General features: G+C 40.1%; 3 protein-coding genes across 3 annotated transcripts in view; 1 reads left to right on the forward strand and 2 right to left on the reverse strand.

Annotated features, from left to right (window-relative positions):
- Positions 1-49: 49 nt before the first annotated feature.
- On the reverse strand, positions 50-1,502 carry LOC106791139 (serine--tRNA ligase). Its single transcript, XM_014756557.1, has one exon. It carries the CDS (start codon positions 1,488-1,490, stop codon positions 51-53), a length of 1,440 nt encoding a protein of 479 aa, XP_014612043.1. The 5' UTR covers positions 1,491-1,502; the 3' UTR covers position 50.
- An 86-nt stretch (positions 1,503-1,588) lies between these two features.
- Positions 1,589-2,359, reverse strand: LOC106791141 (zinc finger protein 593 homolog). The gene is made up of 3 exons (XM_014756559.1): positions 2,117-2,359; positions 1,897-1,997; positions 1,589-1,824 (listed from the first exon to the last, which is right to left on the reverse strand). Exons 1-3 carry the CDS (start codon positions 2,204-2,206, stop codon positions 1,599-1,601), a joined length of 417 nt encoding a protein of 138 aa, XP_014612045.1. The 5' UTR covers positions 2,207-2,359; the 3' UTR covers positions 1,589-1,598.
- A 1,175-nt stretch (positions 2,360-3,534) lies between these two features.
- Positions 3,535-13,414, forward strand: part of LOC106791142 (AT-rich interactive domain-containing protein 2) — a 30,783-nt gene continuing 20,903 nt past the window's right edge. The window contains exons 1-2 of the mRNA XM_014756560.1: positions 3,535-5,583; positions 6,873-6,966. Of these exons, the coding sequence (XP_014612046.1) occupies positions 5,492-5,583; positions 6,873-6,966 (186 nt within the window). The 5' untranslated portion in view covers positions 3,535-5,491. The remainder of the gene's footprint in view (positions 5,584-6,872; positions 6,967-13,414) is intronic.

The raw sequence follows: 13,414 nt of genomic DNA on the forward strand, positions 1-13,414 counted from the left end.
GTAGGATATAAGACTAAAGTGTGAATTAATCAAAATGACTTTCTTTGGATTTAATTATCCGTGTTTATTGTACGATAATCAGATAATTGTTTAAGGATCTTGGAAGGCATTACAAATTTGTCAGGATTTTCTTCCAACAAACATCCTATTATTCTTGGTACGGAAAGCATCGTACCAGATATAATCGAAGTAAATTCTTTAACTTTATCTGTTGTTTCATATCCTATTAATAATCTCTTACTAAAATATTTTCCATGTAAAGAAAGATGGCCAACTTCGATATATTGTTCTAAGAAAGGTGACCATAATTCGATAGACACTCTCATTTCTTCGCACGTTAGTAACTCTGGTGCTGATCGTATAACAACTCTGTAATGATTTGTAATGTTACTATAAAAATCGTTAATAATTTTTAACATCTTATTGAATTCAGTTGTCCTCTCTGTAGAATCGATATCCTTTAATATTAAGAAGATATTTACAGTAGATGCTTGAGCAACAGAAAATAAACCAGACAGCATAGTTTCATTAGAAACTGGTGTATATTGTCTACCAACGGAATAATATTTTATCGGTAAATGATCCGATTTTATTAATTGTTTCGCATGAAGCCCTAACATGGATGATAAACTTGTCCCGCCAACCAAATGCATATGACTGATTATATCCGTGACGGGCTCTTGATCATTTTCTAATATAAAAGTATCTGCAGGATTCTGGTGATTTAAACCAGAACCTTCTACTAAAACGCTACGACAAAAATCTGATCCTGTTATTCTCATTATGTTATTATCAGTAAGCATTTTTCCAGCAAAATTTAATAACTCAAATTCAAATAAGGCTGCATCGTTTAACAAATAATAATTCATCGGATCTTTGTATTGAATTAAATCAAGCGTTTCCCCTATTTCGATATGATTCTTTTTATTATTCTCCAGTAATATGAATGGTTTTCCAACGTTTTGCAATATCAGTGGCGTTGACGGTGGTGTTCTTCCATCTAATTTATTAGGTAATTTTAATAATTTTTCTATAATAGTTTCATCTAAATCCCATTGGATATCCTTGACATTTTTCATATCTTCTCTGATCATTTTAGCTTGCAAACGTAACTTGACCAACTCTTGTTCGTCATAGGAAGTTTTTTCTGTTTTGTTCAACAACGACGTTATTATCATCGAGATCTCTTGCTTTCTATACTCTAAAGTTAGATACTTCGTTTCGATAGATTTATAAAAGTCCCATGCCTTTTTCATTTCTATTACATCCATGTTAAGCTTACGCAATTTAATTTCTTTTTGCAATCCATCTATATCGTCAAAACGTTCATCGAAATCCAAATAAGGCAACAGAAATACGCAAATTTTATTTGCGTTCCTACCAGAAACGTGCAACGTTGATACATACTTTCTACACGACTTATAGAAAACATCTTTTAAGAAACCATGATTTAAATTAGCAATACGTTGTATTAACAATTTGCTTGCCATTATAAACAAAATATATTTATAATCCGTTTAAATATAACGTAATTTTTCTTTTAAATTAATGTTTTATGATCATTAGGATCATATAGAAAAAATTGATCTATAATAAATTTAAGTATCCATTTTTATTAACTTAGCTTTTGGTATTGTTCCGTTTTCATTATCTTTAATCAAAGTTTCTATTTTTCTTTTTTGCGGTGCTATGTAGCTTCCTTTTCCAGCAGCCCTTTCAGAATCCTCGATTGTGTAGGGTTCTATTTCGAGAGCTTTTAATCTACGTTTATGTACCTTCGTTGTAAAATGACTTTGCAATGCAGTTTTATCTATAAAATATTTCCTGCAACAAAATTAAATAGAATTTATTTGTAGATTATTTTCATTTGCAAAGTTAATTCATAACCTAACTTACGCGCAATGGATGCAATAATGTTGTGCATTTCCTGGTTTTTCCAAATCCACTTCTTGATTTAATAATTGTTTCACATTTTCTTCTTTTAAATCTACGTCAATCTAGAATAAATAAAAACTTAACTGCACGATTAAAAGAATTAAATTTTAAATGAACGTACAGAAAAAATGAACGAAGAAAAGACATGTGCTCGTTAAGGTTAAGTATCAAATATTATTACCTCGTCTAAATCTTTAGTTCTCCTTTTAGTTCTCCAACCTTTTTTCAAATGTGTATCTCCTCGGTGATATTTTTTACGTTTATACGTCATTTCTGTTGTTAATTAAAATATTTAATTTTTGAAAGAGATTAAAAAACAAGTTCATTCCAATTCACAATTGGTTTGTTAATATTCTCGTAGGTACAGGTTAAGTTAAAAAACGATAACTGCGGTAACTACGTTTAGAAATTCATTTATTACTTCATGTTACATTCAATTGCAACATATTAAATTGATATTAAAATTAGTAGGGTTAAATAATATATTTTTGAACAATCTGAAATATTAAAAATCAAACTTTATTTATTATTATGTTCTTCCACAATTTAATTATACATTAGGCTTGCACAATCGAAGGTGATAATATTTAAAAAGTCGCGGACAATTATCGATCTTTAATCGATAAGCGTTCGATATTTCATCGACCAATAAAAACCGATCATAAGAATGATCCAATAGGATCGCTTGAGAACCGAGCAATAGGGAAGAACTTTCATCACGCGCCAATCGCAGCTAAATCTTTTGCGATAAAAAAAAAGGCGAGTTCACAGGAGTTGTAGATGGCGTTGGGGTGGCTATGTAAAGTGGCTCCTCTGGTGGCGTTCTTTAACGTTAATTCAAACGGTGCGCCGCTCCTCAGAGGGGGGCCCCATCCATTTTGAAAGTAAAAATACTGCGTGAGCCGGGATTTTCCTCCTAGGTCTTGAGCGACCAGCGAAAAAAGGCGGTACACGTCGCGGAAGTATCCCAACGGTGACCGATATATGTCCAGTGGTGTCACGAATTCACCGAAATGACGCGAAGACGTTCCGCGTAGCAGTGTGGTACGAGAGCAAAGCACTGAGGGTGGCGAAATAGGAGGATCAAAAGGAGGGGGAGGAGGAGAGGAGAAGGTGGCAAAGAGTCGCGCGCGCGACAGCTACACGACTGGCTTTGAGAAAGAGAGAGCGCGAGAAAGAGCGAGAACGTGAGCGTGCTAGAGAGGGGGGTAGAGAGAGGTGTGTCGAAACGTGCTGAGCCGTGCGGTGTGCGTGCGGTGCAGCGAGATAGAGTGCAGTGCAGTGCGGTGCAGTGCAGTGCGGTGCTGTACGTGCATCGCGCGACGTCGTCGTCGTCGTCGTCGCTGCCGTCACTGCCGTCGTCGTTGTCCGTCGTCGTCGTCGTTGTTGTCGTCGTCGTCGTCGTAGTGTCGTCGTAGTGTCGTCGTATCACCGACGAGGCTACGTCGAGAGTGAGAGAAAGACGGATAAAGGGAGAGCGCGAGGACAAGGGGTAGAGGGGGTGAGAGAGAGAATCCGGAGGGGTCGCGAGGGAGAGGAAGGAGGTTGGTGGGTGGGAGGAGGAGGAGGTGGAGGTGAAACAGAAGGGCGAGGGGGAGAGCAACCGTACGGGGAAATCGGCCGTGGCTTCGCCAATGGATGCCAGGCAGAACGGGACGCCATTTTGATATACGGGCGCACGTCAAGCGCCGTTCGTAACGCGCCGCTACGCAGGGGAAACGCGCTCTGGGAGTCGGTTCGCGTAGGAGCGCGCGACAAAATAGTTGCCGCTTCTTTTCGTTAGCCCGATTCTCGAGGCTGCTGGTTTGGCCTTTGAGAGAGAGCTTGTTGTTGTAATACTGTTGGGCAGTTATCGTTGTACCTTGGCGCCGTAGTCGCGTCTTAAACGTGAACAGGAATAACGTGGTGTGTGGATAGAGAGAGCCGCGAGGCAAACGTTCTCTCTCTTTCTTTCTGTCTGTCTGTTTCTATCTATCTATCTTTCTATCTATCTATCTGTCCATCTCGGTTTGTCGTTTGGTGTTGCCATAGGAAGTAATACGTACGTACATTTGCAGCCGTGTTGGTCTCTCTCAGTAGTTTGGTTCTGTTGTGAGTGGTGGTGTTGTTGGTGGTGCGGTGCGTTGCGTTGCGCTGCGCTGTGCTGCGCTACGGTGCGCCGCGACGAGCTACGGAGAGAGAGTGGTGTGCGTCGTGGCGCGACGACGAATCTTAAACGTTCGCCTTAACTTGACAAGTGACAGGTGAATCGATCCGCGCGGCCGCCAACGAGCGACGACGAGTCGCGTCGTCGTTGATCGCGCGGGGTGCCTTTCTGTGCCCCGCGAGAAAGGGATCGGAGGGAGAACGCCAAAAAGAAGATTATCAAGAAGGGAGGGAGAAAGAAAGAAGGAACGAAAGGGTGAGAGAGAAAACGCGTTGTATATTACATTAGGAGAGAGAGAGAAAGAAAAGACGTGGCCACCGTAAAGTAGTAGTAAAGTCTCTCCTCGAGCAGCAGCAGCAGATTGCAATAAACTCGCGCGCGCTTCGTTCCTTCTTTCGAATCGGCACGCGGTGCTAAACTACTACTCTATTACTATTACTATTACTACTACTACTACTATTACTACTACTACTACTCTCTCTCACACTGGTATATACGGTGGCTACAAAACGTCTCCACCCACCGTATTTTCCCCACACCTGTGATCAGTCCGGTGCACCGAGTACGCGTCTAAGCACCTGGGGAGAAAAACCGCTGTCAGCATCATACCATCGTCGTCAAAGTCGTTCCTGCGAGACATCATCTTCGTTGTGTCATCATCATCATTATCATTGTCGTCGTCGTCAAAGTGGTTAGTTGCAGTTGCAGTTTGTTGAGACCATTGTTGTCGTCCATCGTCGTCCGTTTCTTTTTTCCTCGGTTCGCGCCTTTCGCGCGCGTTCTTCGGACACGGAACGGTCAAGAGAGAAGGGGACACAAGAAGAAGACGGAAGGGGGAAAAAGAAGAAAGAACGAAGGAACGTAGGAGATAGAAAGAGAGAGAGAGAGAAAGGCCACCGGCCGACACTCCGGGGGCCAGGACAAGACGACCCGATGTTGTCGGGAACGGGTCGCGACCCCGTGTCGACCCGTGGTCGTCCTCGTCGTCTCACCACTACCACCACCAACGACAACGTCCTTGTCCTCATCGACAGTACCATTATCATCTCTACTACTGCTACTACTACTACTGACCATCCTCCTCACCTACGCTACCGTCCTCGTCGTCGCCAGCTCTTTGGATTTCCACCACCAAGAGCAATAACTGCGATACCAGCAACACCACCGTCACCACCCTCGCCAGCAGCAACAGACACCACGAACCCAGAACAATCGTCTTCGCGTAAATGTGCTCCCATGCGCGCCCATCCGAACCTTCTTTTTACTATTCTACCCTTTTTTTGCTGCTCACCGGTAACCCTACGTGCTGCCCTATTATTGTTATTGTTACTGCTGCTCTAATTATTACGGAGTGCACTCCGATCATCACGACAGAGAAACGATTCTTACACCGTCCTCGTATCCGTGATCATGGCCAAGATCCTCGACAAGGATCCCGTCACCTACGAGAGGGAGAGGGAAAACTTTATGAAGGAACTCCGGCATTTTCACGAAACCAGAGGGTAATTAATTTATTTATTTCGATTTACTTTAATTTGTTCTTTTCTTTATAATTTTCCCTTTCTTCTTTTATTCTTCTTTCTTTCTCTCACACTTGCATTTTGGATGTCTCATACTTGAGCCTCACTTCACGTCGTCGCCGTTTCCCGGTCACTTACCTCGTTCCTCTCGTTCTTCCTTCTACTTTCTTTTGATTTATTTTCTTTCTTTCTTTTTTTTTTTTTTTTCTGTGTTCTCTTACGTATCAGTGTCTTTACTTTTATTTTTGTCGTTTTATTAAAACGAATTCTCGATTATGCGTGAGATAAATAATATATCTTATACGATTAATCGAATGGAAAGATGTAAAGAAAATTGAGGTTATGTGCGGATATTTTCAAATTTGCATCATTATTATGCACGCGCGCGTGTGTGTTTCTATCGTATATATTTCTTTTGTTTACTTTTCTTTCCTTCTCATGGTGGATAATTTTTTATTTCGATAATCCTTTATTAACTCTTTTCTCGATAAAATAATAAAAAGAACTCATCTCGTGCACTAATTCATCGAACAACCTTTTGCAATTTTTCTTTGTAAATATTTCTAACCTCTTGATTTTTTATATATTTCGAATTTGTTTACGCTTGAAGTTAAGCGCGATCGTAGTTCGTTTTAATTTCGATAGTTTTTATTTTATATCGAACTTTTCTTCGATTTATTCGACAAACAATAGTTAAGATTTCATTTATTAATGCGTGTCAAATGTCTTAAACATAGGATTATTTTTAGATAAAAATTGTATGGTGAATAATAATGATTTATAATACGCATGATTATAAACGTTAAAAGATAAATGCCTTTGGTGTTTCTCGAATAGCAATTCGAATTTGTTCTCGCGTTGAAAAGGTTAAGTAGATTGTTCGATTGTGACTTTGCTGGAAAAGGTTCTTCTTACTTTCAAGAAAAACTTTCTTCTTGTAATTAAGATTAAAAAAAAAAAAAAAAAAAAAAAGAACGAAGTAAAGGAAAAATAAAAAATAAAAAGAGAATTTCTTTGGACAAATCTAATAACGTTCTAAGAAAGTAGTCTCGTCAGATTTACAAATGAACGTTCTTACAGAAATGTAGGTCACCTTCTATGCAGATTTCTTTTTATTTATAAGATAAAAAAAGAAAATCATAATGATAATAATAATAATAATAATAATAATAATACATTGAATTTATAGTATATCTTATCTTATATGAATTTGTTTATTATCATTGTAGTATATTAAAACAATGCTAATCTTTGTTATGTTGCAATTTCAGGACTCCATTTCGAAAGTCTCCAAAAATCAGTGGGAAGGAGATAGATCTGTATTTATTATACGTAGTTGTTACCGCCCGTGGTGGATGGATAAAAGTGAGTCCATTTTTAATTATAATAATTCACATTTTAATAAAACATAATTAAACAAATGAAAATACTAATAATAATAACAGTTAGGTACAAAAGTATAATTACAAGAGATATTTCTTCCAATTTGCCAGAGTTATTGGTAACTGTATCGTTGTACTGTTAAAACATTTGAAAAAAAAAAAAAACAAAAAAAATGAACTACGAAGATTTGGATATATTAAAAAAAGGTATTTTCTATTAAATCTATACATCATTATAATGGTATCGCTTGTTAGTATCGTTTCTGACGTGTTCTCAATGGTGGAGATACAAGTCCTTTGAGATTTTCTTTCATCTTTTCAAAAGTACTTCTCTATAGGAAAGTTTCTTCTTCTTTTTTTTTTCTTTCTTTAGATTGATAAGATATAACTTTAGAAAGAATTATTTTGCGTTACTATACACAAAATCGTTCGTACAATGATGGCGTTTTGTGTAGAGCATAAGCACTTATAGTTCATGGATAATTATCGACCGTAGAACTTTCTCACTTCCTCTCTTACGCAGCGAACGTATTAAAACGTGCAGTATATGCATATACATACATATATATATATATATATATATATATACCACCATATCATCAAGAAGAAGAAGAGAAGATCACCCGCATGCAAACCTAACGAACACGTTCCTGGTGCACGTTCCTCGCTAGGAGGATGACAAAATGACATTACTGAAGCAAGCCTGGGTATTTCTGTTTAATATCTCATAGCTGTCAGTGACCTCGTTAACGTCCAAGTACTCTACTCCAACAATATTTTACAACAAAGTGATATTAATAACGAAAAGAATAATCTTTTAGGTAATAATTGTAATGAGAGGAATATGTGGTACTCCAAGAAATAACTTTCCTTAAGAATATACCGTAAACAAAAAATATCCATAATAAAAAGATATTAATCTTTTGGTAAAAGATTAGAATGATGAATGTTGCCAATTGGATTGGGAGTATCATCTAAATCATAACATTAGCAGAATGCGGAAACGACATAGGGTCAAGGTCGGCTGCGAAGGGGTAGAGTACGGAATGGAAGATAGACCATGAGGCAAAGGTGGGAAGGAGGTGTATAGAGGAGAAAGAGAAGGGGAAAGAGAGAAAGCTAGAACGAGAGAGAGAATATCGTGAGAAGAAGAGAAGCAGGAGAGAAGGCAATGTTGGTGGTAGTGGTGATGGTGGTGGTGGTGGTGGTACACTAGTGGTGGTTGGGGGCGGGGGCGGAGGAGGAAGAGAAGGAGGAGGAGGAGGAGGATATAGAGGCAGTGGTGCACGAAGGCTTCCCCTCAACAAGTGTGATCGAGCCGAAGCTCTCACTATATCCTATAAATTCAAAGTGGACTCTACTCTCTTATCCGGTATTAGGTTTGCTCTCCTTATTCTTCAAATTTACTTCTTAATCATATACCGACTTTGAATATATATCTTCAAAGTTGTCTCTTTGTTATAGCAGGGTCATATTTCAAAATTTGGATAATTGTGACGTTTCTTTTTTTTTTTCTTTTTCTTGTTTCTTTCATATGAAATATTAATTATTCGTTTGATTTTCTTTTAGTTAAGAAGTGCAAAGTGAAAGTGTGCGTGTACGATTAGCAATCGAGTTTTGCAAGATGATATTCTTCAAACGATACGACTGTTATGTCTATCATATCAGTGGTCTGATGTGACATAATTAAAATATATCCATAAGATCGTAAATTCGATGAAGTCACGCTTGGAATAATTATGATTAGTAATTTTAGAGGCTAGCACGCACGTAATTATGGTCGTTCTAAACGAACCAATGCATTATTTTCTGTTTTGTTTTTTTTTCTTGTTATATGCTTATAATAAAGTAGATTATTTTAAAAGCTTTGACGGGTATACTGCGAGCTTCGTGAAATCAACTTAAATGTACTTATATTACATATTCTATTGCAGTTCCATGTACCGAGTTCTTCAATATTGCTACTTATTATATCTAACATTCCAATTTCGAAATCTAAGCAGTTATAAAACACAACATCCGCATAATTATTTACATATTTATCGTAATTTAGTAATAATCACCGAATCTGAAAAAGAAAACAAAAAGGAAATCGAACAAATCGAAGAGAGTAAATTTTTTATGAAGTGCATAACAATTTAAAAGATACTGGCAATCAATTGGAATGGAGGCATCATCAATGTTGGGCGTTAAAGAGAAATTGGATAAAAGATGTTAACGTCTCATACAAAAAAAAAGTCGTCGTCCTCTTTCGTAAAAGAGAAACAGTAACTCTCTTGCTCAATTTCAAACAAAACTTAGAATAAAAGAAAAGAACGAGAAGCAATAAGATAATATGATACTTTTAATAACGAAGTATAAAAAGAAAACAGGTAGAAGTTGTGTTATGGAAATATGATTTGCACATGAAAGAAGTGCAAGAAAGAACAGAAAGAAAAGGGGAGAGAGGGGGGCGGGGAAAGAAAAAGGCACGACAGTGGTGTAGGCCTAAAAGGAGGGTATAAGTGTGACTCGTTCAAGGGCAAGAAGATAGTCTGGGACTGTTGAAGGAGGAGAAGTCGCGCATCAAATCGTGCCGCGCACCCATAGTAGTAGTCTGGCATTGGTCTGGCTGTCGTAGGCGAGTGCGTGCAGTACGCGAGGAATCTGCCGCGAAGTCAGTCGGTAATGCTGAGTCAGTCAGGTGCCGCGGCATCGGTGCCTTACATCGTTGTCGTCCCTCCTTGATTCACTCCCGTGGCCGTGGGACACGCTTGGTGCGATCGAGTGAGGAGGTACTTGGCACGAACCAAATGGGAGAAAGAGAAAGAAAGAAAGAAAGAGAGAGAGAGAGAGAGAGAGAGAGAGAAATCGGTTGGTTGGTTGGTTGGTTGGCTGGTTGGTTGGCTGGTTGGTTGGATGGTTGGCTGGTTCGTTCCCCGGTGGTGAGGACACGGTCGATATGGCAACGCCGCGCCCTACCACACACATAGCAGCGCAAGAGTTGGTGCCGGCGGCGGCGCCGCCACCCGTTCGAGCTATGCCAAGCGATACGGCAACACTGCGTCTCTCCCAGGCGGGGGAGAGCAGCCCCCCTTGCGTTTGTTCTGCTTCACTCCTGGTTCAACCGAGGAAGGAGACCGACCAAGCGACCGACCGACCTCACACCATCCCGCGCACTCCTCACACATGGCCTAACAGCCGCCGCTGCCGTGCGGATACCAAAGCAGACGGAAAGATTCCCGGTTGCCCGCTTTTGCTCGTCCCACGCATGCGCTCTCTATCGCATACCTCCCTTCTCTTCTGTCTCTCTTTCTCTCTTTAAACTCTGTCCTTTGCCTAAATTGGCCAACTACTGTATACTTTGCCGATCTTTTTCTTACCTTACTGCATACACAAATATTTCATATCTTCTTCCTTTGTTGGCTCAAGATATCACAGGAATTTCCTTTGTATCGGAGAAAGTTATGCTTTGCGGAAGATCGTTAGTTGATTCGAAAGTAGCCGGAGAAAGAAAGAAAAGATATATTGTATACTATATTACTGAAAACTACTGTACATTCCTATCTGATAAGCGAAATGGAAAATTGCGAAACATTATTCTTAGCTACTATTTGATCACATTTAGCATCTACTATCATCTAGTTGACGTCTAACGTTGATAAGAATTACATTTAATTTCTATTCGTTAAAATGACCGATTACTGCTACCAGCCACTATTGTTTAGGTTCATACATAATGAATGAACAAGTGACTCGATATTTTTTTTTTTTTTCTTCAGTGTATAGGATCATTGGAGAAACACTTTGATCATCGGTCGATGACCACTTCATCTTGGAAAGATTATTTATTCTCTTCGGTAGTCGTAGCAAGACGATGCGACCCCTCCCCCTCCCCCTTCTTCAGATCATCGCTTTTTGGCGCACCAGCGCGCACGATAATCTCCTCGGACTTTTGCGCACGTACACACACACACATATATATATACACACTTGCATATAGGCAAACTTACGGTCGAGGTTCGTATTCACTACCGTTTTGTTGCTCATACGATCCGCTCTCCTGAAAATCGTTTCCCTCCTCCCCCTTGAAACCCTCCCTCTTTTTCATTTTTATTTTCCTCTCGCCTGTAGGTAAAAGACACCTACTACTTTCATCGCAAATGTCGCGTGTCTGAGTGGTCGTGGCACTGAACGACTGAGAGAGGTAGAAAGAAGAAATAGAGAGATATACTAACCGTGAGAGAAAAAGAGACAGAGATAGGAATAAGAAAAGGAGGGTTACGGGGGGGGGAGGAAACGGCGAAGGAGCAGAGAGGAGTACTTACAAGAAATACCGCACACGATGTTGCCGTACTTAAGACACCGAGACACCGGACAACTTCCGAGAGTGGGACTCTTGTGGTAGTTCAACTCGGCAACGTCGCTATGCCAAGATAAGTAGAAATGGCCTGTCTGTGGTGTATCGCTATGCCTCAGTATAAGAGACAGACTCACACCGTTAGTCGAAAAAAGAACCGAGGACTCTGATAGATGAAAGACAACTGCCAAGGAAACCATACCACCACCACCATCACTATCACTCTATCATCACCATACACCGACTCTGCGAACTGACATTGATTATTGTACGATCAGCTATAGAAATTCTCCCTCCTATTGTCTTACTTCTCATATGTCATACTTTTTCTTTAATACTTCATGGCTGTCTTTCCTGAAGTTTGATCATTGTACCATCAATTTTTACTCTTTGCATCTTGATTTATGCAAATAAGGATAATGGGATGATATCACTCGATGAAATTAGCATTTTGTTATCATCGTTTTTCTTTCATGTAGTTTTAAAACAAAATGAGAATTTGTTGGCTGCTTTTGCAAATGATGATGCTCTTTCAAATTAGTTCGTGGAAGAACTTCATTATATCTAATGTTCTCCTTCTGTAGTTTGTTCAGTGGTTCATCGTTTTACGGGGATAATCTGCAATGGCAACGGAAATGAACGTCCGTTGTTTGTTTTACTACACTGCATAACGTTTGAACAATATGGTACCCGCATGTGTTGTGTTGGCACAAGTTTCTTCTCTATTGATGTCAATGTAATATTACTGTAGGAGAGACACTGCTCGAACGTTTTAAATGAAACCGTGGTTTCAATTTTTATCTGGAGTAAACAATATCTTAGCAATGTTGTTGATGGACACGAGAATGTACTTTTTGAGATTATAGCCATTCAACAAGTTGCTGCGCGACATCAAACATCAGAATGAATTGTCACAACACGTCTAACAAATTTCTTGAGAAATCTATAACAACTGAATAATCAATCAATGGCCCTTAACTTTTATCAAAGGATTATATCGATACAATTAATTAAAAGAAAGAAAAAAGAAAAAAGAAAAAGGTAACAAGGTACAAGAGTATTTATTACTATAAATTCTCAATCCATTCATTGTCAACACAACTTCAAATAATAAATCAAAGGACAAACATATTCCACAAGTAATTAACATTGAATCGTCTTTTTTTTAGAAACAAACTTTCAACACCCAAAGACAAGATGGGGTTTGTTCAATGATATCTAAGTTTAGTGAATGGATTAAAGAACCCGAGAACAACATTTATTTAAATCATAGATATCTAAAGAAAAAGGCTTCTTTGAAAGTAGAAACACTACAACATCCTCCTAGAAAATACCTTAGATTGTCAGATGATGAAGTTGATGAACTACTACTACTACTAGCTAGCTAACTAGCCCAAATACAGATAGAGACACGTAACTGTTGGATCGGACCGGGTGAACAGGAGAAGAGAGAGCGTATTTCTCTGTTCTCCTCTCTCGACGAGCGTTCCGCGCGCATAGTTAGGCAGACACGCGCGCATACGCTCTCGACCGCCCTCCGGCACTCTGCCCTCGCTGTCCCCCGGCCTGCACCAGTGCCTCCCCCGTCCCGACCCCCGGCCCCCTGCTTCTCCTCCTCCTCCTCCTCCTCCATCGCCACTTCCTCTTCCCCGTCCTCCGGCAGCTTCTCTACCTACCCCCGCACGTGTACGCACGCGAAGACTTCTTCATCCATTCGTTCCATTCAGAGTTCACAGTCAGTCAGTCACCAGCACACCTCCACCGATCAGCTGATCTCGGCTGAGCGGTGACGTTGGTGGTGGTGGTGGTGGTTGGTGGTGGTTGGTGGTGGTGGACGTGGACGACGACGACGACGATGATGACGATGATGATGGCGAGGACAACGATGACGATGACGATGACGATGACGATGACGATGACGATGACGATGATGATGATGACGATGACGACGGCAACGGCGGCAGCAGTAACAGCAGACTGTGCGTCGCCAACCCCCCGTCCCTCTACCCTTCTATCCCCCACCTCATCTTTCTGTTCCACCTCCTCCACCTCCTCTGCCTCTTGTTACCACTGCTCTCCCTGTCCCCTCGAT

This window comes from Polistes canadensis, unplaced genomic scaffold, assembly GCF_001313835.1.
Source record: "Polistes canadensis isolate GaletaPanama2010 unplaced genomic scaffold, ASM131383v1 scaffold_287, whole genome shotgun sequence".
Lineage (NCBI taxonomy): Eukaryota > Metazoa > Arthropoda > Insecta > Hymenoptera > Vespidae > Polistes > Polistes canadensis.

Excerpts from the sequence above, each read along its gene's own strand:
- LOC106791139 (XM_014756557.1), bottom strand. The coding sequence starts at position 1,490 with ATGGCAAGCAAATTGTTAATACAACGTATTGCTAATTTAAATCATGGT.
- LOC106791141 (XM_014756559.1), bottom strand. The coding sequence starts at position 2,206 with ATGACGTATAAACGTAAAAAATATCACCGAGGAGATACACATTTGAAA. Across the intron at positions 1,998-2,116 it reads GAACTAAAGATTTAGACGAG|ATTGACGTAGATTTAAAAGA; the intron begins GTAATAATATTT and ends TATTTATTCTAG. Across the intron at positions 1,825-1,896 it reads CATTATTGCATCCATTGCGC|GAAATATTTTATAGATAAAA; the intron begins GTAAGTTAGGTT and ends ATTTTGTTGCAG.